Source organism: Diprion similis, chromosome 7 (assembly GCF_021155765.1).
Source record: "Diprion similis isolate iyDipSimi1 chromosome 7, iyDipSimi1.1, whole genome shotgun sequence".
In the NCBI taxonomy this organism is placed as follows: Eukaryota; Metazoa; Arthropoda; class Insecta; order Hymenoptera; family Diprionidae; genus Diprion; species Diprion similis.
This window is the reverse complement of record NC_060111.1, coordinates 4,047,089-4,071,165: the sequence shown is the minus strand read 5'-3', so window position 1 is coordinate 4,071,165 and position 24,077 is coordinate 4,047,089. Positions and strand designations below refer to the sequence as shown.

Genomic DNA, 24,077 nt, shown 5'->3' with positions numbered 1-24,077 from the left:
GGAATAAAGTCTTTATTCCACAGTTTTGATGCGCAGTTCGAAGTGCGCATCCCAAACTGCCTTATAAAGTAGCTTCGTCGAACAGATCGCGACATAACCTCACTCTTCGTTTTGCTTTTCAATGCCCATACTGTAAAAAAACTTTTATCCTTCAAATGGTGTCTGTGAAAAGCAATGACGTGTCACGGCTGTAATAATTTATCGTCGTATATATATAAGGCAACTACGGAAATATTATCTGCACATACGTAAGTCTTTCATATTCGTCCAATTTCCATAAATAAAAATGGCAACCGTTTTCGCAGTCCCCAACTCACTTTTCTCGCTTTGGGTGATATGGTTCAATTTAATTTTTTTCCTCCTCCCAATTCTAATCGCTGGTTCACACTCAAGTTCTGTGGCTTTTAGACGCACCGACGCGATTTATGGCCAACGAATACACCGAGGAAAATACACTTCCTATGGCCACTGGGAGTGGTAGGTGATCCCCATTTTCGATGACGTCATTGGACGATATGTTTTTTCCGAAATTTTGACATTCGAAAATAAGGCGTGCCGATTACTTCGTCAGTTCTAAAAATCGGCACTACGCCAATTACTGATGAAAAAAATATTACAAAATAAGTAGTCAGTCGAGAAATGGAAGTTTGATTTATAGTGATTTAAAACATAGAATCAGCTATACCTTCGACATAGAATTTTTGTTCTCACCGTTCACTGACAAAACTGAATATCAATTAGTGATCTACTTTAGCTACTTAATTACAAGTTGAAATTGGTAACCAATTTCCTGTGACACCCACATTGTTTTTATTAATTTCGCAATAATTGGTTTATGAAACGACTTTATTCTCTTTGGATTCTTACTATTTTATTACAAATGTAAAATATAATATGTGAGAACAGGATATTCGGACAATACTCGTGACCAGGTAGTTTTGTATAATGAAAATTCGTCGAATGAATGTCAAACGATTTAATTTTTCTACAGACATGTAAAAAACTGTTTTGTTAAACATTCGTTTCTTTAACTATGAACATGTATTGATTAACAAAATTGTCTGGTAAATTCTCAAGTGTAATATAGATTTTGTTACATTCTAAACAATCGATTTTATAAACGGTATTGATTTGATCTTGAACAGACGTTTTGGTTTTGAGTGAAAATTTGTACGATTATAATGCACAAAGATGATTATTTATTTTCCTGACTAGGCGGGACAGTTTTTTTAGTATTCTTGATTTCATCATTCTAACCAAATGACGTTGAAAGAACGTTAAGAAATAAATTGAAGTTCACGATTTTCTACGTATTATGGTTGAAAATTTCTTGCGTGATCTCAAGCTTGGCTTGTCTTATGGTTTAAATATAAACTACCGCAAGCTACCAGCATACTTTGTAAACCGCATTAACGATAAACCAACGCTCAGTTACCTCGTGCGTCAACTCTCGCAAATATTCTTCAGCCATTAATTTAATAATTATCGATCAGTGTTTAAGGACAACTATTTATGAAAACACTGAGTGTGTTACGAATATTTGATTTTTGATTTTCCACACTTTATGTGTTACCGAAATTTGGCTCTCATCTTTGATGCGAGATATCAGGGAGAGAATTCAGGGACAAAGTATCGTGAAGATTATTCCACGTAATATCATTGACTGTCATCCGGAAATGACATTGGACTTCACACATATTTACTCGGTGATGGTGGGAAAGATAAGGCTCAACGCACCACAAGCTTGCCAGTTTCCTTGCTCTGCTTCATTTGTAATTAGCCTGTGACAGTGCTGCATGCGATAAAAGGAACTGCGATGCTGATTGAAAGTGTTGGATGGACAGCGACTGCGTTGGTTGCTGGATGTTTAATGTGTTCCGGAATCATGGCAGATAGAGAGGGCGAGTGCTACGAACGAAAGAGGTAAAATCGCAGATTTATCACGCAGTGTGTTAAACTGTTTTCCAAGATGAAAATTTTTCTATACGACAATCAGTAGCAAAGTCAACCGTGTTCGGTTTTTTATTATTGTTTTGTTACAAGTTTCTACAGAGGAAGAAATTTCCTTTATGATCTGAAAATGGCACTTGAATGAGTTCGTTGTTTGAGATTGTGTATCTTTTTCAGTTATAACGCATCGCGTTCTATTCCGTATAAAGAGACCTACTACGAGAGATGTTGGTTGTTCTTCACCTGCGTTAGGGCGCGCACGAACTACATAAATGAGGTGAGAAAAGCTTTTCGCGTAGCGACGTCGAATCTTTGTCGAGTCGATTCTTCGTAAGTATCCATGCGATGACCTTTGAACTATACTTTTTGTCATAGACATACGAGGCGTTCAGATTGAACAGGACATGCTGCGGAGGCTACGAAAACAAAAGTGGAAATTGTGTGGCACAATATTCCAGAGGCTGCCAAAATTGCCAAAAACCACGTACCTGTGGCTGTAGTGAAAACCCGAAGAAATGCGTTTCTGTATGTGAAACTGAATATCGGATATCAATTTTCTGGAGTCAGTGCGATGATGAACATAAATTTAGTGCTGACAGAACCAAGTGTTCGCCAAAATGCAACCCTTCTTGCGCGGAGAATGCATGGTGCCAGAAGCCAAACACCTGCGTGTGCATGCCTCGCTACGTGGGTAACGGCACCAGCTGCTTGCCGGAATGCAAAAAAGGCTGTGCCAACGGAAGATGCGTAGCTCCTGACGAATGCCTCTGCAACGATGGCTGGAACGGACCGTCTTGCGACGAGCCACTCGCATGTGTAGTTGCTTCCTTGGTCCCCGAGAGTCATTCTGACGATACGCCAGCCAGGTGAGCACGGATATATTTGCGTTATGGACGATTCCTCAGAACCTGTAACCTGACTTGATTGTTGCACTGAACGTGGAGAGAACTTTTCCCGCCCATCCTAGCAGGGTGCATCCAAGTGCAGTTTGATGAGTTTCTGAAAAATGATTTGATTTTTTCTTTCTGCATGTTGAGCATATAATTTAAGGATTAGCACGTGAATACATTTTTTTGCATCACCAGAATTGTGAATATAAAATACTCATCTGATCATGTTTTCGCAATGCTTACAGCAATCTTTCATTCACAATGGGCACTGATGATAAAACAAACTATTCTGAAATTGCGCGAACCGTGCCTGCATGCGGTATAAATTGTCCGGACGAACTCCTGATGCACGCTTTCCATTCTACTAAGTCTGGAGCAAACGTGACTTACCATTTGATCCCTTATGATGGTGGAATTGGTAATGATAAACATCACAAGTTATACCGCAGCGCACTTGCCAATTATTAATCTTCCTTTTATAGTTCCAGATGTAAGGTGCAATAACACAAAATCTGGGCGGTCGTTTTTAGCAAGACACAGTAATGTGATAGCAGGAGTAAGTCTTGCAGGAATAGCATTCTTGATAGTAGGAATAACTTGCACAATAATGAATGCCCGTCGAGGAAAAGAAAAATCAAAAAACATGTCAACCGGTAAGTTGATCAATGTTCTGAAGACCGAATACCGTTCATGTTGTTGCAAATCATGAAAAACATAAAATTTTCAGTCACCTTTACACCATTCAATTCCCCTAATTTTTTCAATCATGTACCAATTTTTTCTGGATTTCAGATAATATAGTCCAATATACCAGCAACGTATACGTCACAGAAAATTTACTCTACGAAGCCTGCTCGTGATACTCAGACTGCTACTGACTATTGATTTTCTATTCTATCGGCATATGGTCGAAATAGTACATCTCATTTACAAAGCCATAGATTTCATCAAATAACTTGGTGATCGCGGTTTCTCTCGTGCAATTTCGAACTTTGGTGAAATTATCTATTGTAATATTCACCCCTCAAATGTTGGTCATATAATCATTAATAAGGCGGTTCATTTCGATTCAGTTTCACCGAAGTCAAATGAGTAAAGTGAAAAGAAAACCTTCGACATGAATTCGACTCTTCGTAGTTCCCAATGAAGAAGTATATTTTTAATCAAGCATCGTATTAAAATTTAACCTAAAGTTGCTACGTGAAATTTGCGTCACTTAATTTGTCAATTATCATACTCATTGTCAAGTAGAATTCAAAATCATTGAATAAGTTTATATAATTCTTCACCAATCGCATCGATAAACGGTAACTCAACAAGATCTGCCCTGCGTTTGCTGAATTACTGAATTCATGCGATAATTTATTATTTTACTTCTTTGGAATAGCATTTTATCATTATAAGAAACAATGTCACAGTATAAAATCGACGACAATGAAGTGAAATATAATTCTTGTACCAACATAATATTATCCAAAATCTTCCACTCTATGAGTTAACATCATAAATAATATAAAATAGACAAATGCATTAGATTATTTAGATTCTCTCATTGTTGCAGTCCTTTTCCTTGTTCAAAACGATGATTCTAGTAGTTCCAAACTCTATACAATCGACTCTCTCAATAGGGCTGCTTCCCCTCGAAAAAACTAAGCAGCTTCCTCGAAAACGACGCCGTAAGTTTGTCAGATTCTCTCGTAACAGAGCCGTCAACAGATGTGAAATACCGGAAGAAAATGGCGTAGCTGTTACGGAGCTCAGGAGTTTCTGCATCGTATTCAACAAATATCTCTGAAAATAAGAAAATGACGGATTTTTCACGCGGCGATTGCGAGAAGTGATGATTCGTCGATTGCGCTGTATTCCTTCACAAATCATTAAGTGATTGATTAACGAAAATATTAATTCTAATCTCACCCGTTATATTTGACATCGAGTCAGACACAGAATATGGTAAGAGATTTCTAGTATCTTTGAGCGTCACTTACTAACTGCGCAAGACGTAATTCATCCTCGCTTGCTCATGGTGGGAGGGGTGAGACTCAATCAACCAGACATTTTTCATTTTCGATCCTGCAAAGCATTTACTTTCAGGTCTTGAAACTCTTGACTTCGGTGAAAAATAACACGATGACGGTCAAGATTTACCGATGGACCGCGACTTTCTTGGCCATGGGATGCTTGGTGTGCTTCGTTTGTACAATGGATAGCCATACAGTGTGCCATGACGTAGTGGGGTGAGGTTTGATATAAGATTTTTAGTTTCATGTCCTGTTTTTTCAAGAATGAAGAATCGAATTCTCTGTGTCTCTGATTGATTGGTAGCGTTATTTTATACCCTAGTGAATTATTTTTCTTCCAATCAAATCCCCCCATTTCATGTTTATCGTACATTCATTTCACAGGAATTCAGAAACACGTTTGATCCCCTATCAGAAGACCTACACCGAAACGTGTTGGCTGTTCTTTACATGCCTCAAATCTCATACGAGTTACATAAACGAGGTATAACCATGAATATGGAAAAAAATTCATTCGTCACAAGTCTTAGCTCGATTTAATAACGATTTCTGTAACAGTCATACACGATGTATCGATTGGAAAAAACGTGCTGCGATGGATTTAAGAACGTGAATGGAACCTGCACAGATTCCTCTAATTGCAAAAAGCCGTTTACCTGCGACTGCACAAAGAAGAACTTCAACAAGCCAGAGGAATGTTTGCAGACATGCAGAAATTGTTACAAGGACGAGAAAACGGAATCGCGGTACCAAAAATGGTGTCAAAATAGAAAAACATGCACATGCATGGATGGCTACGTGAGTAACGGTACAGCATGTTTACCAGAGTGCAAGCAAGGATGTGTCAACGGAATATGCAAGTCTCCAAATAATTGCAGTTGCTACTGTGGCTGGAACGGACCATCTTGTCAAGAAGCGCTAGTATGCTTAGTCGCCTCTCCTGTCCCCGTAACAAATAGGTATTTCAGTATTGATAGTTACTTGTGCCTCGGACACCATTTTTGTCGTAATTTATTATCCTGAAAGTGCTTCGCCCCAAGACAAAGAAAGCTAAGGTCAATGCCCGGTTAGTTTGATAACTGTCTCTTCAGCGAATCAACTTCTCCCGGAAGTGGTTCGTTGTTTGATAAAACATGATTAATTACAAGACGAGTATCCCAGATCGATAGTCTCGAATTTAATTTCTTTTGTACGACGTTATACAGTAGACTAAACAATATTAAACAATTTTGCTATTAAACAATTTAACAGGGTGAAACCATGTTCCAAAGTAACGCATGTCAAGAAGTGATTTGGTGGTTTGTTTTTGAATAATAATTTCTTTGAAATCAGGAAATTACGCTTTTTATTTCTCGTTATGAGAAAAAACTTTTCCAGACGGATTGGTTGAAGAATGTTACGTTTTTGTGGGTGAAACTACCAAATCGCAAATTGACATCTCATCGTTATTTTGCAGAACCATTAATCCATCCGTTGTGGAAATGCCTGCAATACAGACCAACACCTGCACCGGAAGTATTTCTTATGCCATAGAGACATTGCCTGCGTGCCGTCAAACGTGCCCTGAAGAACTTTGTAGAAATGCTGCTTATTACATCCCAACTCCAACGACCCATGGCCTGACGTACTACGTGACTTCCATCTGTTAGTGAAGGAATGATGTTGAACGTTGCACTTGTGACTTTATTTTTGCGACTAATTCGTGAAAACTATGTTGATTTTTATTTTCCGTTAATATTCCTATAGTTAAGTTGACGTATTTCCATACTACAAGTGACGTAAATCTTATATCTTCAGATACAAACTGCAGTACGACTGAATCAGATGAAACATTTCTTGAAAAATATAACAAAGGGATAGCAGCAGGATTGCTAGGAATATTAGCAAGTTTGGCAATTATAGGGATCTTCTACTTTGCAAATATCGTGAAGCAAAAGCGAAGATCAAAAAGTAGGCTGAATGGTAAGTTCTTGCTTAAATATTTCACTGTGTTATCGATCGAAAGATCACAACAGATAAAAATTTATCCTTATTGTTCGTTGGAAAGGATATTTTTTATGCCACAGTGGATCGAATGTAAAATTTCCGTTGGTTACAGATAAAATAGTACAATATACCAGCAACGAATTCTTGGAAGATAATCACACTTACGCAACCATCACAACGGAGGACTAAAGAATTCCTTTCTTGTCGATGTGGTTGTGGTAGGATTTCTCAACGGACGATGAGGAAGCACGCCTTAATTAGAATTAATTACACACGAAATTAAGTATGTGTCCTGTAATATGTAATTTGAGCCTCGGTCATCACGTGAGATTTTCGTCTCTTTATAAAGTATCATTCGTACTTCAACATGGTATTTGTCCTCACACTTATGAGTGATAATGTAAGACGACTCGAAGAGCCTTTTCCATTATTGGATCTACGCCGTGATTCAACATTATCGCCGGAAATGCATATCATGTAATAGAATATATCAAGGAAATTAATGAAACGTAGTAATAAAAAATGTATTGCAAATCCTAAGATAATCAATTTCGAATTATTTTAATTTTCAAAAATATCGTTATCTGTAAGGTGTATGGATTCGCTATTTGTAAATAATTATTCAACCACACAGTCGCTGGTTCAAAATTCGTTCCAAATTTAATATTTTTGAATATACAGTGATAGAAGTAAGGAACATTCGTAGCTAGCCTAACGTCAAATCGAAGGCAGAATTTGTGTAAGGATTCGGGTTGGATTACAGAATCATGGATTGTAAGGTTGAACGATTTTTGGTAAGTTGATTATTGGCTCACTTTTGAGGAGTCATAGTTTTAAGAAATGGACTAAACGTCGATGAAAATGAACCTTTCTACTGAAAATTGATCAGAAAGAAAAGGACAAGGAGTAAAAATTAATGCACGATAAAAAAAAAACGATGCATTTATAATTCTTTCAATTTACATTCATTTTTGATTCACAATATTTCTGACTGCGATACATCGATGGTGCTAAACGGGAAACGTGCTAGATTCCAAGAAAGCGAAAGTGGCATGGATGAATCAACAACAGGCTTGCCACAGCCTTTTTTCCACAGTATTCACGATTTTCACACTTACTATGGGCCTTTCGGAGAAGGAGAGAAAGGAGAAAGAGGTGCTTCGTTTCTACGGAAGATAACCAAACATTGTGCCATAAGGTAGTAAAATGATGTTCGAGATCGAGTCCGAAATGAGTCACATTCTTATTGACGATTAAGTTTTGGTCCCTGTGATTCCAAGTAATTATTGACGCTAGTGTTAACCCCATTGAATGTCTTGCAGCCCGTCTGAATAACGATATCTCAACCAACTAATCCAACGCAAGACTCTCGTATCGAATTCGTGCGCCAGTTTTCACCCTATACAGGCCATGATATTAGGTAGTAAATTCTATCAAAGACTGACAACTTTTCAACATCAACGCATGTTTTCCTTGAATCAACTAAACTTTGATACGTAAACAGTCTGAAACGTAGACGTTTATCGTAATCTCCTTGTTTGCCCTCAGCGAATGCTGATTCGTCTACTTCTGATGCTTTCGTTCAGAGGTCCAAGTGAGTACAGATCAGCACGCGATATTCATGAAGCTCTTTTCGTCACTACGATTTCCATAATTTCCAGAATATACATTTTGCACAAAATACAAAAGCAAATAAGTCCAACGATTCAACTTCGTCAGAGATGAAGAAGTCAAACGTGGGTTGGTCGACTGACAACTTGACGACAAACATTTATTTGGAATCGAGGTGTAGACGCGATATCATGTTCGTTCGTTGCGGACAGGAAAGATAAGGATGAATCGTCTACTGACTTTTTTTTATGTCGCATTCACAATTATACCGTCGAGGACACAAGTAAGGATGAGGGAAATAGGAGCCAATAGTATTGGGTGGATCGTAATTACGCAAGTTGTCTTCTCGAAGTGTCACGATTTCATGAAACAGAGAAAGTAATTTCATAAAATTGTGAAAAAACTGTAACGTTGTTGACTGTCATCCACAGGAAAAATGTCTGCTTGGTGATGGTGGGAGAAATAGAGCTGAACACACCACAAACTCGTCAGTAGTAATGTGGGTATGATGATACTCAACTTCGCTTATAACTAGCTTGCGGCATTGTTTATTTCGGGGTACTGCGATGATGGTTGAAAGTGTCAGATGGACAGCGACTGCGTTGGTTGCTGGATGTTTGATGTGTTCCGGAATCATGGCAGATATTAGTGGCGAATGCTACGAACGAGAGAGGTGAAAAAATAGTTCTCCACAACCGTCAGTGCCTAGCAATAAGTCAACCATCTTTGGTTTTTTATGAATGTTTTGTTACAAGTTTCTTCAGAGGAAGAAATTTCCTTTATGATCTGAAAATGGCACTTTGATAAGTTCGTTGTTTGAGATGGTGTATTTTTTTCAGTTATAACGCATCGCGTTCTATTCCGTGTAAAGAGACCTACTACGAGAGATGTTGGTTGTTCTTCACCTGCGTTAAGACGCGCACGAACTACATAAATGAGGCGAGAAAAGCTTTTCGCGTAGCGACGTCGAATCTTTGTCGAGTCGATTCTTCGTAAGTATCCATGCGATTACCTTTGAATTATCCTTTTTGTCATAGACATACGAGGCGTTCAGATTGAACAGGACATGCTGCGGAGGCTACGAAAACAAAAGTGGAAATTGTGTGGCACAATATTCCAGAGGCTGCCAAAATTGCCAAAAACCACGTACCTGTGGCTGTAGTGAAAACCCGAAGAAATGCGTTTCTGTATGTGAAACTGAATATCGGATATCAATTTTCTGGAGTCAGTGCGATGATGAACATAAATTTAGTGCTGACAGAACCAAGTGTTCGCCAAAATGCAACCCTTCTTGCGCGGAGAATGCATGGTGCCAGAAGCCAAACACCTGCGTGTGCATGCCTCGCTACGTGGGTAACGGCACCAGCTGCTTGCCGGAATGCAAAAAAGGCTGTGCCAACGGAAGATGCGTAGCTCCTGACGAATGCCTCTGCAACGATGGCTGGAACGGACCGTCTTGCGACGAGCCACTCGCATGTGTAGTTGCTTCCTTGGTCCCCGAGAGTCATTCTGACGATACGCCAGCCAGGTGAGCACGGATATATTTGCGTTATGGACGATTCCTCAGAACCTGTAACCTGACTTGATGGTTGCACTGAACGTGGAGAGAACTTTTCCCGCCCATCCTAGCAGGGTGCATCCAAGTGCAGTTTGATGAGTTTCTGAAAAATGATTTGATTTTTTCTTTCTGCATGTTGAGCATATAATTTAAGGATTAGCACGCGAATAAATTTTTTTTCATTACCAGAATTGTGAATATAAAATACTCATCTGATTATGTTTTTGCAACGCTTACAGCAATCTTTTATTGACAATGGGCACTGATGATGAAACTAACTATTCTGAAATTGCGCGAACCGTGCCTGCGTGCGGTATAAATTGTCCGGACGAACTCCTGATGCACGCTTTCCATTCTACTAAGTCTGGAGCAAACGTGACTTACCATTTGATCCCTTATAATGGTGGAATTGGTAATGATAAACATCACAAGTTATGCCACAGCGCATTTGCTAATTATTAATCTTCCTTTTATATTTCCAGATGTAAGGTGCAATAACACGAAACCTGAACTGTCATTTCTGGAAAAACATAGCAACTTGATAGCAGGAGTACTGCTTGCAGGAGCAACTCTTTTCCTAATTGGAATAACCCGCCTCGGGTATATCAGCCGACTAAGAGAAAAATCGAAAAACACAACAAACGGTAAGTTGGCAAACGATTAGAGAGAGTGAGACTTGTTCATGGTGTTCACCAGAAGAAAAACCCAAATCAACGTTCAATCCATTTTCTCATTTTAAGTATCGATGTTCAACGTTGATTCAAAATGGGAAATCAATTGTTTAACTTCTTGCAATGAATGAAAATTCTCAACACCATACGTATTCATATTTCATTTGCATTATTCAATTTCATTTCGGCATTCGAATTATAGATGACCCAGAACCTACATATGACGACGTTGGATTTATGCCAAATGTATACAGTATCAAAGCTAAGGAGCCTGTGCTTCAAACCACAGAGCGCGATGTTTCAGAACATATTTATTGTGAAGTTACATAAATATTAAAATTCGACTTCTAAGGTAGACCAATCACCTCATGTTACGGATGATCATCATTCAACGCTACCTTTTACACGTATTAACGACTTTTATAACTATGATTTTGTATTTTATCATAAATAGTTCTTATTTTTACTGTCAACTTTTGTACAGGAGAGGGCCAGAAAAAATGAACCCCTTAACCGGAACGCATTCTACAAAAAATGTAAAAATCATCATTTCTTTTGATTTGGGCTAAAAATAATTTTCAACGTTTGGGGCCCATTTTTCCCGGCCGTCCTCTACATACGTAATTCTACTTTCGTCTAACTTTATGTTCGCTTCAAACTCATTCAACGATTTGATTATCCTAACCTGAAAATTGAATAGTTTTAACGATATTCTAACAAGCTCACGTGCACGCGAGTACCAGAAGGATCTTACAAGACAACGAATGGTGTCCCTTTGATATCGGAGGCCAACGAGCAAAATATTTTCGCGATGATTTTCATAGTCTTAGATATTCGCCTCGTGAGATTTTTAGCAAAAACTGTTAAGCGTCAAGTAACGTGTCATTCATGTATTGTGACGTTACTTTCCGGTGATGACCTTTCACGCCACGCGTCTTATCTAATTTATATATTGTTACGTAAATACGAAGATGTCAATGATCAAATAAATAATGAAACACGAATATATGCGATCAATGTTCTGTTCGATACGTATATTTTTATTTAATTAAAGTTAGAAAAGATAAATAAAACGATTCGTGAGAAAGCAAATAAGGAGTAAAGAGGGTGAATAAGAAGGCCGAAAATATTATCTCTTCGTACGTAAATTTTTCTCGTTGGTCCAGATTCCACAAAATTGGGAAGAGCCAATTGGCAAGTTCGTTAGAAACTGTAGACTGAAAAAAGAACTCCAAGAAAAGCATTGCACGGTTGAAATCGCGGCATTTATTAAAAAATCTAGCAGCAAAACAGTCTTCATTAAATTACATAGAAGCAGTTCATCGCTAAAATTTACCCTGAATAGATTTTCAAGTTCAGTCGATCTCTTATTCATTAAGATAATTGATTTTTGATAATTAACTGATTTTTGAACACTCAAAGTGCATTGTGCGTAACCAAAACCAACTGAAATAAACAATTTCAAGCTTTGTTCTTTGTTAAATATAATTATTTGTTTGCTCACAACCACGTTTACTGCTATCACCATGAACCAATCAATTTTTAAAAAACTTTTGTTATTATAATTACTCAAAATTTGAATGGAAATTCCTTATTTACTAAGCAGCGTTGAATGTATCTGAAAACAGTACGTCTGATGTTTGGATATTAAACGCGGAGCGAAAGCCCCGTAAATCAATGTAATACGGTAAAGTAGAGCAAGAAATATTACCGGCAACAGTCACAAACGTCACAAACCTACTTGCCATTTACGTCAGTCTGCAGGCTCGCAAATGATGATTTTAACGTGTAAATTATAGAATTGAATTTCCAGACTTTGTGGCGGAAAAAAATATTTCACGAAGTATGAATATTTTGCATTACTTCTGACAATATTAACGGAAATTATAACTGGTAAACGATGATGGGTCACGAAGCAGGACGTGGGATTCTCGTCCGCTGATGGTAAGAGTGATAAAGTCCGTGGTTCATTACGTTCTGTTTAGCCCAACCCATCTGTATTAACACTTGGCACTCGAAAGTGTTCGGTTCTAAAGGAGATCGCAATGGTCACCAATACTGTCCACTGGGCCACGGTTGCGTTGCTTACAGTAAGTGTTTTCGTACGTCCAAGCTTCCCGGAGGATCATCTGTGCCACGTGAAGACGAGGTAAAGTCGACTGTGAAGTGCACACAGGATAATCAGTTTTCTTATTGTTAATGTGGAAAAAAATATTTGTCACAAGCTTGAGTTCGACCGATTGGAAAGAAATCTGACTCAACGAATTGCCTTGTTCTTTGCTTATACATACAGAATCCATTTACAGTTATCAAAAATTACGGAGAGTCCCTTATCAAGAATCATACACCGAGAGATGCTGGTTGTTCTTCACCTGCGAAGGATTTCGTACCAATTACATCGCTGAGGTGAGAACAGCTTTGGACTGTGAGCGTGAATTTCGATCAAATTTCTTTCATTGAAATTTTTACTGGCAGTTCTACACGGCGTTTAACACTGAAGAGATAAGCTGTATCGGTGATCAGAACAAGATTGAAGCGTCTCAACGAGAGTTGAATAGTTACAATTGCAGCTTGGCAGTTTGCGTCGACTCGCTGATCTGCGACTGCGGCAACGCTCAGGGGGAATGTCAGGGTCTTTGCAGTGAGAAAAAAGCGATCTCTGGATTTTTGATCATGTGTCCGTGGGGACATAAGCTCGTTGAATCGAATCGAAAATGCGTTCCTCGGTGTACCGCTTACTGTACGAATGGATGGTGCAAGCGTCCCTTCAGAGACTGCACGTGCTTTGAGGGCTACTGGAAAAATGGTTCAAAATGTTTGCCAGCCTCCAGAGCCTGTATACATGGAGAGTACGTATCTTCCACTAAGTGTAAGTGCGACTCTGGCTGGGCTGGTGATTCCTGCGATGAGCCACAATGGTGCGTAATCGCCGAAGTCGACGGTGAAGGCGTTGCCAAAGGAACCAGGTGAGTCTGATTGCGTATTTCGTATCTAGGTTCGGCGTGCCATATCGTCGTTTAAATGTATCCACACCAGCTTGAAATTCGGCGAGATGTGTCAAGTATCAGCGATTATTCTACGCACAAGTTCTAACTGGTAAGGCTGTCGCATGAGGAGCCATATTTTCCGGAATGTAGCTGTTACAGGAAAAAAGTTATCCTGTTTTGATTCCACCTATTTAAATGTTACTTTTTCCATCAACAGGACTCATAATTCCGAAATGGTATGGAAGATATTTCCCGCATGCTTACCGAAATGTCCTGAAGAACTATACGGGAAAGCTGTCAATTCTACCCAATATCTCATGGACATGATCTACCATTTGATTCCTATCGGTGAGTGAACTGATCTCTGGAAATATTGCGAATAAGGTTTTTATAAACCCATATCTCAGGATCCATTACGTTGATGTAAGTATATAAATAATACTCTTCATTCCCAGACTCTCGGTGTAATAAACCAGAAGCTAATGTCACGGACTCTTCAAACCAATGGAGTAACATCGTGATCGCAATATTCCTAGAAAATATACTACTAGTTTTAATTCCACTCATTGCAATTACCGTGCATTGGAAACAAAGGAACAAAAGGACACAGAACGGTAAATCATAGTTGGACGATGTTGACTCGTTATCAATATACAATGAAGTTTCAGCCTCAAAATGTGAAAGCTCTGTTGAATTATCTAACTTTTTAAACGAATTGGATCAACACAAGACTCCTTCCGATTCCATCTCGTCGAATCGTCATAATATCTGTTCTTTTGCAGGTCAACGAGTTCCGGAGTACGACGATGTCGTGGTACCAGTATATGACTTACCAAAACGACGCCTCCACCTGTGTTGCTTCCGGTGATTACAATATCGTGATTTTTACTTGATATCCTAATGAAATAACAATAAAGTGTGCCAATCATTTACAATATGTACGTACAGTATCCAGAGAATCCAACTTCCTTAATAATGGGACAAGTATAATCGCGTGGAACGTGTATTACTTGATAGCTCCAAGTGAGTTCGGCTCCATAAGTAGTGAATTAAAGTATCGAATTTTATTGAGAGGACAAAGACTTAATAATTCTACTCAGTTGAATTTCAAGTTTTCACCCAATACAGACCATAATATTAAGTAGTCCTCATACTTTCTACCACAGACTCACAAATTTTTAACGTAGCAATGAATTTCTCCGGAACCAGGGAGAAATCCGTTACATGATTTTTTGGAAACACCTGAACTTTAGTCCGTAAACAATCTGAAAACTACATGTTTGTTGCAATCCTTAAATTTCTTTACCAGCTTCGTCTGTCACTGCGAATTTCAGAAAGGCCGGAATCCACTTTTTACAAGAAATATGAAAAGACGTAAATTCAACATTCAACTTCTGTAAAAAATGGATGAGTCAAACGGTGGATTCGTCGACCGATAACTCCTTGAGGAAAATTTGTTTGCGGTTTAGATATTACATACTTCATCATGCTTATTTATTGCGATCCGGAAAGATAAGGCTGAATCCGCTGCTGACTTCAGCTGTGTTTTTTTTTTCTTTGTTAGTTATTATATTCATATTAAATATTATTATGATATTGTAAAATTGAGATTTCAGCGTGAAATATCAGGGTGCACTTTGTCCCTATTATTATTTCAAACATTTTCCAAAAGTTTACATGAAAGTCAACCGGCGAGAAACAAGTTTCTCAATTTTTACCAATTTTGCTCTGTATCGACCGGAGTACCCGTGAACATGGGACAAAGTTCCACGTTACGAATGTTAATTTAGCGCGAGTGGGGATGATTTTCACGCCCTCTGTCGGAGAGCCGGAAACTGAGCCCAACGATAGTGGTTGGTGGTCATTCAGTCTCACGACAACCACCGAACGGATCTGACGTGGTAAACAAGGTGACCCCAATCTATAATCCATCATCAACGTATCTGATTCCCGTACGATGGTGGTAAATACCGAACAATAAATTGTTTCACTTTCAAACAATTAAAAGGTGTCAATGCAACGTAACAATTTTGGTAGAAATGTCTGTCGCTCTTTTCAAACAACAATGCGGTTAACGATGGTAGCTTTGTATTTGATTCTAAAAAGGTACAGAAGCATGAATTGATTTGAAAGAGAACTTCAATCTTTATACCATTGAAAGTTACCTTCTGCCGAGAAGTGAACATTTCTGTACTCGTAACATGAATCCAACTACCGAGTACTTTGAAAAAGTGGTGCTGTACTAGTAACGGAAATGGTAATATCAAGTACAATTAGTACAATATCAAGTTACTGTCCTGAAAAACGAGAAAGCTCAATTTGAATTCCATGAATCTTTCGAACACAGATCTTTTACCACTGAGACATGACGAGTTTTTCCCCAGATTTTCTCCCCAGTCCCCCAAAATTGCACACTCATAGTGAAGCATTATACGAATTATTGTACGTAGACTTTGCCACGCTGGCAACACTGATTACCAATTTTTTATTCTTTGAGGAGAACCTCAAGTACAAATTACACGACATGCGATTCAATTAAAAAATATTTATTGGACAGAGAAGAGAAATTGTTAGAGAAAAAAAGTATAATTTCACATCTGTAATGTTGCCCCCGACATAGTAATGTTTTTGTTCTTTTTAATCGTTTCTTAAAGGGGGTCCATCGTGCCTCACGAATTTTTTTTTTCAATCATAGCAAAATGGTGATGAATTTTTTCGAGTTAGATCAAAATAACTTGTACCCGGTTCTCAAAAGCCACAAAAAATAATTAGCGGCTTCGAGGGTCCGTCACGCCTCACGTTCCCTCCCCGAAAACCTTCCATTCTCCAAGCGACGATTCAGAATTTTTCTAATAACTTTTATCTCTATACGTATTGCTTATGAAAATATTTGTATTCTGTTTTTGATGCGATTCGGCTCTTTGAATTCCAATTGTAGTTAATTTTTAAATTTCTGGAAACTTCAAAATTAACGACAGTGCTGATGGTTCAAGAGACCAAACAAGAGACAAGGATTACAATAAGTTTTCAAAATCATTTGGCTGATGACTTTTTTCGCTGTAAATACATAATTCAATTAAATTCGTTGGTTCTGTGTCTGTGAAAAATATTGCACGAGGAATACGTATTTTTGGTTTTCTAGGAAAATGATATGAATTCACTGACTGCCACGCCGCGGTCACCATGCAGGACGTAACATTGTCGCCCGATGTTGGTGGGAGAGATAAAGCCTCGTTGACCACTGTCTTTCAACTTCCTTCACTTGTCCGTATTCTCACTTATTACTTGAAACTTATCGGTTCTAAAGAAGGATTGCAATGGTCGCCAATACTGTCCGCTGGGCCAGGATTGCGTTGCTTGCAATAGGATTGTTCGCACGTCCAAGCTTCCTGGAGGATCATTTGTGCCACGTGAAGACGAGGTAAAGTCGACTGTGAAGTGCACACAGGATAATCAGTTTTCTTATTGTTAATGTGGAAAAAAATATTTGTCACAAGCTTGAGTTCGACCGATTGGAAAGAAATCTGACTCAACGAATTGCCTTGTTCTTTGCTTATACATACAGAATCCATTCACAGTTATCAAAAATTACGGAGAGTCCCTTATCAAGAATCATACACCGAGAGATGCTGGTTGTTCTTCACCTGCGAGGGATTTCGTACCAATTACATCGCTGAGGTGAGAACAGCTTTGGACTGTGAGCGTGAATTTCGATCAAATTTCTTTCATTGAAATTTTTACTGGCAGTTCTACACGGCGTTTAACACTGAAGAGATAAGCTGTATCGGTGATCAGAACAAGATTGAAGCGTCTCAACGAGAGTTGAATAGTTACAATTGCAGCTTGGCAGTTTGCGTCGACTCGCTGATCTGCGACTGCGGCAACGCTCAGGGGGAATGTCAGGGTCTTTGCAGTGAGAAAAAAGCGATCTCTGGATTTTTGATCATGTGTCCGTGGGGACATAAGCTCGTTGAATCGAATCGAAAATGCGTTCCTCGGTGTACCGCTTACTGTACGAATGGATGGTGCAAGCGTCCCTTCAGAGACTGCACGTGCTTTGAGGGCTACTGGAAAAATGGTTCAAAATGTTTGCCAGCCTCCAGAGCCTGTATACATGGAGAGTACGTATCTTCCACTAAGTGTAAGTGCGACTCTGGCTGGGCTGGTGATTCCTGCGATGAGCCACAATGGTGCGTAATCGCCGAAGTCGACGGTGAAGGCGTTGCCAAAGGAACCAGGTGAGTCTGATTGCGTATTTCGTATCTAGGTTCGGCGTGCCATATCGTCGTTTAAATGTATCCACACCAGCTTGAAATTCGGCGAGATGTGTCAAGTATCAGCGATTATTCTACGCACAAGTTCTAACTGGTAAGGCTGTCGCATGAGGAGCCATATTTTCCGGAATGTAGCTGTTACAGGAAAAAAGTTATCCTGTTTTGATTCCACCTATTTAAATGTTACTTTTTCCATCAACAGGACTCATAATTCCGAAATGGTATGGAAGATATTTCCCGCATGCTTACCGAAATGTCCTGAAGAACTATACGGGAAAGCTGTCAATTCTACCCAATATCTCATGGACATGATCTACCATTTGATTCCTATCGGTGAGTGAACTGATCTCTGGAAATATTGCGAATAAGGTTTTTATAAACCCATATCTCAGGATCCATTACGTTGATGTAAGTATATAAATAATACTCTTCATTCCCAGACTCTCGGTGTAATAAACCAGAAGCTAATGTCACGGACTCTTCAAACCAATGGAGTAACATCGTGATCGCAATATTCCTAGAAAATATACTACTAGTTTTAATTCCACTCATTGCAATTACCGTGCATTGGAAACAAAGGAACAAAAGGACACAGAACGGTAAATCATAGTTGGACGATGTTGACTCGTTATCAATATACAATGAAGTTTCAGCCTCAAAATGTGAAAGCTCTGTTGAATTATCTAACTTTTTAAACGAATTGGATCAACACAAGACTCCTTCCGATTCCATCTCGTCGAATCGTCATAATATCTGTTCTTTTGCAGGTCAACGAGTTCCGGAGTACGACGATGTCGTGGTACCAGTATATGACTTACCAAAACGACGCCTCCACCTGTGTTGCTTCCGGTGATTACAATATCGTGATTTTTACTTGATATCCTAATGAAATAACAATAAAGTGTGCCAATCATTTACAATATGTACGTACAGTATCCAGAGAATCCAACTTCCTTAATAATGGGACAAGTATAATCGCGTGGAACGTGTATTACTTGATAGCTCCAAGTGAGTTCGGCTCCATAAGTAGTGAATTAAAGTATCGAATTTTATTGAGAGGACAAAGACTTAATAATTCTACTCAGTTGAATTTCAAGTTTTCACCCAATACAGACCATAATATTAAGTAGTCCTCATACTTTCTACCACAGACTCACAAATTTTTAACGTAGCAATGAATTTCTCCGGAACCAGGGAGAAATCCGTTACATGATTTTTTGGAAACACCTGAACTTTAGTCCGTAAACAATCTGAAAACTACATGTTTGTTGCAATCCTTAAATTTCTTTACCAGCTTCGTCTGTCACTGCGAATTTCAGAAAGGCCGGAATCCACTTTTTACAAGAAATATGAAAAGACGTAAATTCAACATTCAACTTCTGTAAAAAATGGATGAGTCAAACGGTGGATTCGTCGACCGATAACTCCTTGAGGAAAATTTGTTTGCGGTTTAGATATTACATACTTCATCATGCTTATTTATTGCGATCCGGAAAGATAAGGCTGAATCCGCTGCTGACTTCAGCTGTGTTTTTTTTTTCTTTGTTAGTTATTATATTCGTATTAAATATTATTATGATATTGTAAAATTGAGATTTCAGCGTGAAATATCAGGGTGCACTTTGTCCCTATTATTATTTCAAACATTTTCCAAAAGTTTACATGAAAGTCAACCGGCGAGAAACAAATTTCTCAATTTTTACCAATTTTCCTCTGTATCGACCGGAGTACCCGTGAACATGGGACAAAGTTCCACGTTACGAATGTTAATTTAGCGCGAGTGGGGATGATTTTCACGCCCTCTGTCGGAGAGCCGGAAACTGAGCCCAACGATAGTGGTTGGTGGTCATTCAGTCTCACGACAACCACCGAACGGATCTGACGTGGTAAACAAGGTGATCCCAATCTACAATCCATCATCAACGTATCTGATTCCCGTACGATGGTGGTAAATACCGAACAATAAATTGTTTCACTTTCAAACAATTAAAAGGTGTCAATGCAACGTAACAATTTTGGTAGAAATGTCTGTCGCTCTTTTCAAACAACAATGCGGTTAACGATGGTAGCTTTGTATTTGATTCTAAAAAGGTACAGAAGCATGAATTGATTTGAAAGAGAACTTCAATCTTTATACCATTGAAAGTTACCTTCTGCCGAGAAGTGAACATTTCTGTAATCGTAACATGAATCCAACTACCGAGTACTTTGAAAAAGTGGTGCTGTACTAGTAACGGAAATGGTAATATCAAGTACAATTAGTACAATATCAAGTTACTGTCCTGAAAAACGAGAAAGCTCAATTTGAATTCCATGAATCTTTCGAACACAGATCTTTTACCACTGAGACATGACGAGTTTTTCCCCAGATTTTCTCCCCAGTCCCCCAAAATTGCACACTCATAGTGAAGCATTATACGAATTATTGTACGTAGACTTTGCCACGCTGGCAACACTGATTACCAATTTTTTATTCTTTGAGGAGAACCTCAAGTACAAATTACACGACATGCGATTCAATTAAAAAATATTTATTGGACAGAGAAGAGAAATTGTTAGAGAAAAAAAGTATAATTTCACATCTGTAATGTTGCCCCCGACATAGTAATGTTTTTGTTCTTTTTAATCGTTTCTTAAAGGGGGTCCATCGTGCCTCACGAATTTTTTTTTTCAATCATAGCAAAATGGTGATGAATTTTTTCGAGTTAGATCAAAATAACTTGTACCCGGTTCTCAAAAGCCACAAAAAATAATTAGCGGCTTCGAGGGTCCGTCACGCCTCACGTTCCCTCCCCGAAAACCTTCCATTCGCCAAGCGACGATTCAGAATTTTTCTAATAACTTTTATCTCTATACGTATTGCTTATGAAAATATTTGTATTCTGTTTTTGATGCGATTCGGCTCTTTGAATTCCAATTGTAGTTAATTTTTAAATTTCTGGAAACTTCAAAATTAACGACAGTGCTGATGGTTCAAGAGACCAAACAAGAGACAAGGATTACAATAAGTTTTCAAAATCATTTGGCTGATGACTTTTTTCGCTGTAAATACATAATTCAATTAAATTCGTTGGTTCTGTGTCTGTGAAAAATATTGCACGAGGAATACGTATTTTTGGTTTTCTAGGAAAATGATATGAATTCACTGACTGCCACGCCGCGGTCACCATGCAGGACGTAACATTGTCGCCCGATGTTGGTGGGAGAGATAAAGCCTCGTTGACCACTGTCTTTCAACTTCCTTCACTTGTCCGTATTCTTACTTATTACTTGAAACTTATCGGTTCTAAAGAAGGATTGCAATGGTCGCCAATACTGTCCGCTGGGCCAGGATTGCGTTGCTTGCAATAGGATTGTTCGCACGTCCAAGCTTCCTGGAGGATCATTTGTGCCACGTGAAGACGAGGTAAAGTCGACTGTGAAGTGCACACAGGATAATCAGTTTTCTTATTGTTAATGTGGAAAAAAATATTTGTCACAAGCTTGAGTTCGACCGAATGGAAAGAAATCTGACTCAACGAATTGCCTTGTTCTTTGCTTATACATACAGAATCCATTTACAGTTATCAAAAATTACGGAGAGTCCCTTATCAAGAATCATACACCGAGAGATGCTGGTTGTTCTTCACCTGCGAAGGATTTCGTACCAATTACATCGCTGAGGTGAGAACAGCTTTGGACTGTGAGCGTGAATTTCGATCAAATTTCTTTCATTGAAATTTTTACTGGCAGTTCTACACGGCGTTTAACACTGAAGAGACAAGCTGTATCGGTGATCAGAACAAGATTGAAGCGTCTCAACGAGAGTTGAATAGTTACAATTGCAGCTTGGCAGTTTGCGTCGACTCGCTGATCTGCGACTGCGGCAACGCTCAGGGGGAATGTCAGGGTCTTTGCAGTGAGAAAGAAGCGATCTCTGGATTTTTGATCATGTGTCCGTGGGGACATACGCTCGTTGAATCGAATCGAAAATGCGTTCCTTGGTGTACCGCTTACTGTACGAATGGATGGTGCAAGCGCCCCTACGGAGACTGCACGTGCTTTGAGGGCTACTGGAAAAATGGTTCAAAATGTTTGCCAGCCTCCAGAGCCTGTATACATGGAGAGCACGTATCTTCCACTAAGTGTAAGTGCGACTCTGGCTGGGCTGGTGATTCCTGCGATGAGCCACAATGGTGCGTAATCGCCGAAGTCGACGGTGAAGACGTTGCCAAAGGAACCAGGTGAGTCTGATTGCGTATCTCATGTCTAGAATCGCCGTGACATCACGTCATTCAAGTTTATTCACACCAGCTTGGAATAGGACGAGATGTGTCAAGTAGCGGTCATTATTCTATACCCAATTTCTAACTCGTAAGGTTTTCGCATGACGAGTCGTATTTTCGTGCAAAGTGTGAAAGTGGCGTTTCATTCTGTTTTAAAGCAGGAACAATACTTCCAAAATCAATTGGAAAGAGTTCCCCGGTTGCGAACAGAAATGTCCCGATGATCTACGAGGAAAGGCTAAGATTTTTACTCAGATTCTCGCAAACATAACGTATCATTTGATTCCTGCTGGTAAGTAAAGTCTTGATATGACAAGCCTTATAATTCAAACTATGCATTGCCTAGCAACGCATCGTCTTGATTAAACAAATCAAAGAATACTCTTCGCATATTCTTGCAGTCCATACTGATCGATTGATTGCAAAAATCTTCAGCCTCTTTTCATCTTAAACGTAGTTATAATATAAAATCGTAAATGACTTATGAATTCATTTCGCATACCTAACGTTTCAGATTCCCAATGCAACGCTATGGAAACTGATCAACCATTTCATTTTCAACATAGTAACATAACAGCAGCAGTAATCTTGGCAACCATAACATTTCTGCTCGGAATTATCAGCACTGCTTGTATCCTTCGGAAAAAAAGAGGAACAAAAATCAACAAAGGAGGTAAAATTATGTTTGGTTCAATAAAAATTTGCATAATTATACGAATAACTCACTTTTCTCGCTTTGAGTAATCGTTTGATGGATATTCTTGTGCCTCCTGATTCCAATCGCCCGCTCACGCTCAAGTTTTGTGGCTTTTAGATACAACGGCTCGATTTGTGGACGACGAATACGTCGAGGAAAATACATTATATATGGCCACTCAGAGTGGTAGGTGATCTCCATTTCCGACGAAGTAATTGCAGCGTGTCGATTATGTCATCAGTTCTGAAATTCTGAACCATACCAATTACCGATAAACAAATTATAAGAGGGTAAATAAATAGACAGTCGAGATATGAAAATTTGATCTATAGTGATTGAGGAATTAGCTATTCCTTCGACATGGAATGTTTTTTCTTACCGCATATCGACAGAAGTGACTGTCAGATTGCGATCTACTTTACCTATAGGTAGTTAATAACAATTTAAAATCAGTGTCGAATTACTCGTGACAAGCACATGATTCGTATTATTTTTACAATAATTGGTTCGTGAAACGACGATTATTCTCGCTACATTCGTACTCTAATTCGTAATAATAAAAATAAAATATAACATTAATATGATCGAATAATATATTGTAATGGACAAATTTGACTTGTAAACAAAATTGACAGTTGAGAAATAAAATTAACTTCTTGAGTCTGTCCATATCATGATGGAACATTTTCTACGTCATTTCAAGCTTGATTTTTTCTGTATGACCGATATAAACGAACGCAAGCCATTAAAATATTTTTTTATCGCACTTAGCACAAACCCACTGTCAGTTTCCTTGTACTTTTGGTATTGAAAATATTCATGACACCCTAATTTTGTAATTATTCATCGGTGATTGAGATCGACTGGGTTGCTGGTATTTGATTTTTAATTTTCCGCACAGAATTCGATCCTTTTTTCCAATTTTTGGCCTGAACTCAAGTGATTTTATAAAATTGTCAAAAATTCGTAACGTCATTGATTGTCATCCGGAAACAACGCTCAACACTTCACAAACTCGTCAGTTTCCTTGGTCTCATTCAATTAAAATTAGCTTGTGACAGTGTTGCATTCCATAAAGGTAACTACGAGGCTAGTTGAAGGTGTTGGATGATAGTAGTGGTGAGTGACAGATTTATTACCATCGTCAGTGGCGAAGTAAACCATCTT

General features: G+C 38.7%; 4 protein-coding genes and 1 pseudogene across 4 annotated transcripts; all 5 read left to right on the top strand.

The window, feature by feature from the left end:
* The first annotated feature begins 174 nt into the window (after nucleotides 1-174).
* Nucleotides 175-7,215, top strand: LOC124407935. Its single transcript, XM_046884546.1, has 17 exons — nucleotides 175-190; nucleotides 409-477; nucleotides 907-932; nucleotides 1,781-1,923; nucleotides 2,128-2,227; nucleotides 2,326-2,816; nucleotides 3,086-3,249; nucleotides 3,329-3,493; nucleotides 3,633-3,688; nucleotides 3,782-3,850; nucleotides 4,402-4,614; nucleotides 4,935-5,077; nucleotides 5,246-5,345; nucleotides 5,420-5,820; nucleotides 6,318-6,505; nucleotides 6,659-6,823; nucleotides 6,960-7,215. Exons 1-17 carry the CDS (start codon nucleotides 175-177, stop codon nucleotides 7,034-7,036), a joined length of 2,586 nt encoding a protein of 861 aa, XP_046740502.1. The 3' UTR covers nucleotides 7,037-7,215.
* A 1,532-nt stretch (nucleotides 7,216-8,747) lies between these two features.
* LOC124407934 lies at nucleotides 8,748-12,081 on the top strand. Its single transcript, XM_046884545.1, has 10 exons — nucleotides 8,748-8,776; nucleotides 8,890-8,952; nucleotides 8,994-9,131; nucleotides 9,298-9,397; nucleotides 9,496-9,986; nucleotides 10,256-10,428; nucleotides 10,499-10,660; nucleotides 10,890-10,960; nucleotides 11,409-11,561; nucleotides 11,854-12,081. Exons 1-10 carry the CDS (start codon nucleotides 8,748-8,750, stop codon nucleotides 12,079-12,081), a joined length of 1,608 nt encoding a protein of 535 aa, XP_046740501.1.
* Nucleotides 12,082-12,587: 506 nt separating this feature from the next.
* LOC124407933 lies at nucleotides 12,588-14,902 on the top strand. The gene is made up of 10 exons (XM_046884544.1): nucleotides 12,588-12,609; nucleotides 12,673-12,777; nucleotides 12,981-13,093; nucleotides 13,163-13,653; nucleotides 13,724-13,783; nucleotides 13,892-14,022; nucleotides 14,130-14,191; nucleotides 14,457-14,538; nucleotides 14,623-14,697; nucleotides 14,841-14,902. The coding sequence occupies exons 1-10, from the start codon at nucleotides 12,588-12,590 to the stop codon at nucleotides 14,900-14,902; spliced, it is 1,203 nt and encodes a 400-aa protein (XP_046740500.1).
* Nucleotides 14,903-16,857: 1,955 nt separating this feature from the next.
* Nucleotides 16,858-19,161, top strand: LOC124407931. The gene is made up of 9 exons (XM_046884543.1): nucleotides 16,858-17,026; nucleotides 17,240-17,352; nucleotides 17,422-17,912; nucleotides 17,983-18,042; nucleotides 18,151-18,281; nucleotides 18,389-18,450; nucleotides 18,716-18,797; nucleotides 18,882-18,956; nucleotides 19,100-19,161. The coding sequence occupies exons 1-9, from the start codon at nucleotides 16,858-16,860 to the stop codon at nucleotides 19,159-19,161; spliced, it is 1,245 nt and encodes a 414-aa protein (XP_046740499.1).
* A 2,089-nt stretch (nucleotides 19,162-21,250) lies between these two features.
* Nucleotides 21,251-22,957, top strand: LOC124407930 (annotated as a pseudogene).
* The last annotated feature ends 1,120 nt before the right edge of the window (nucleotides 22,958-24,077 follow it).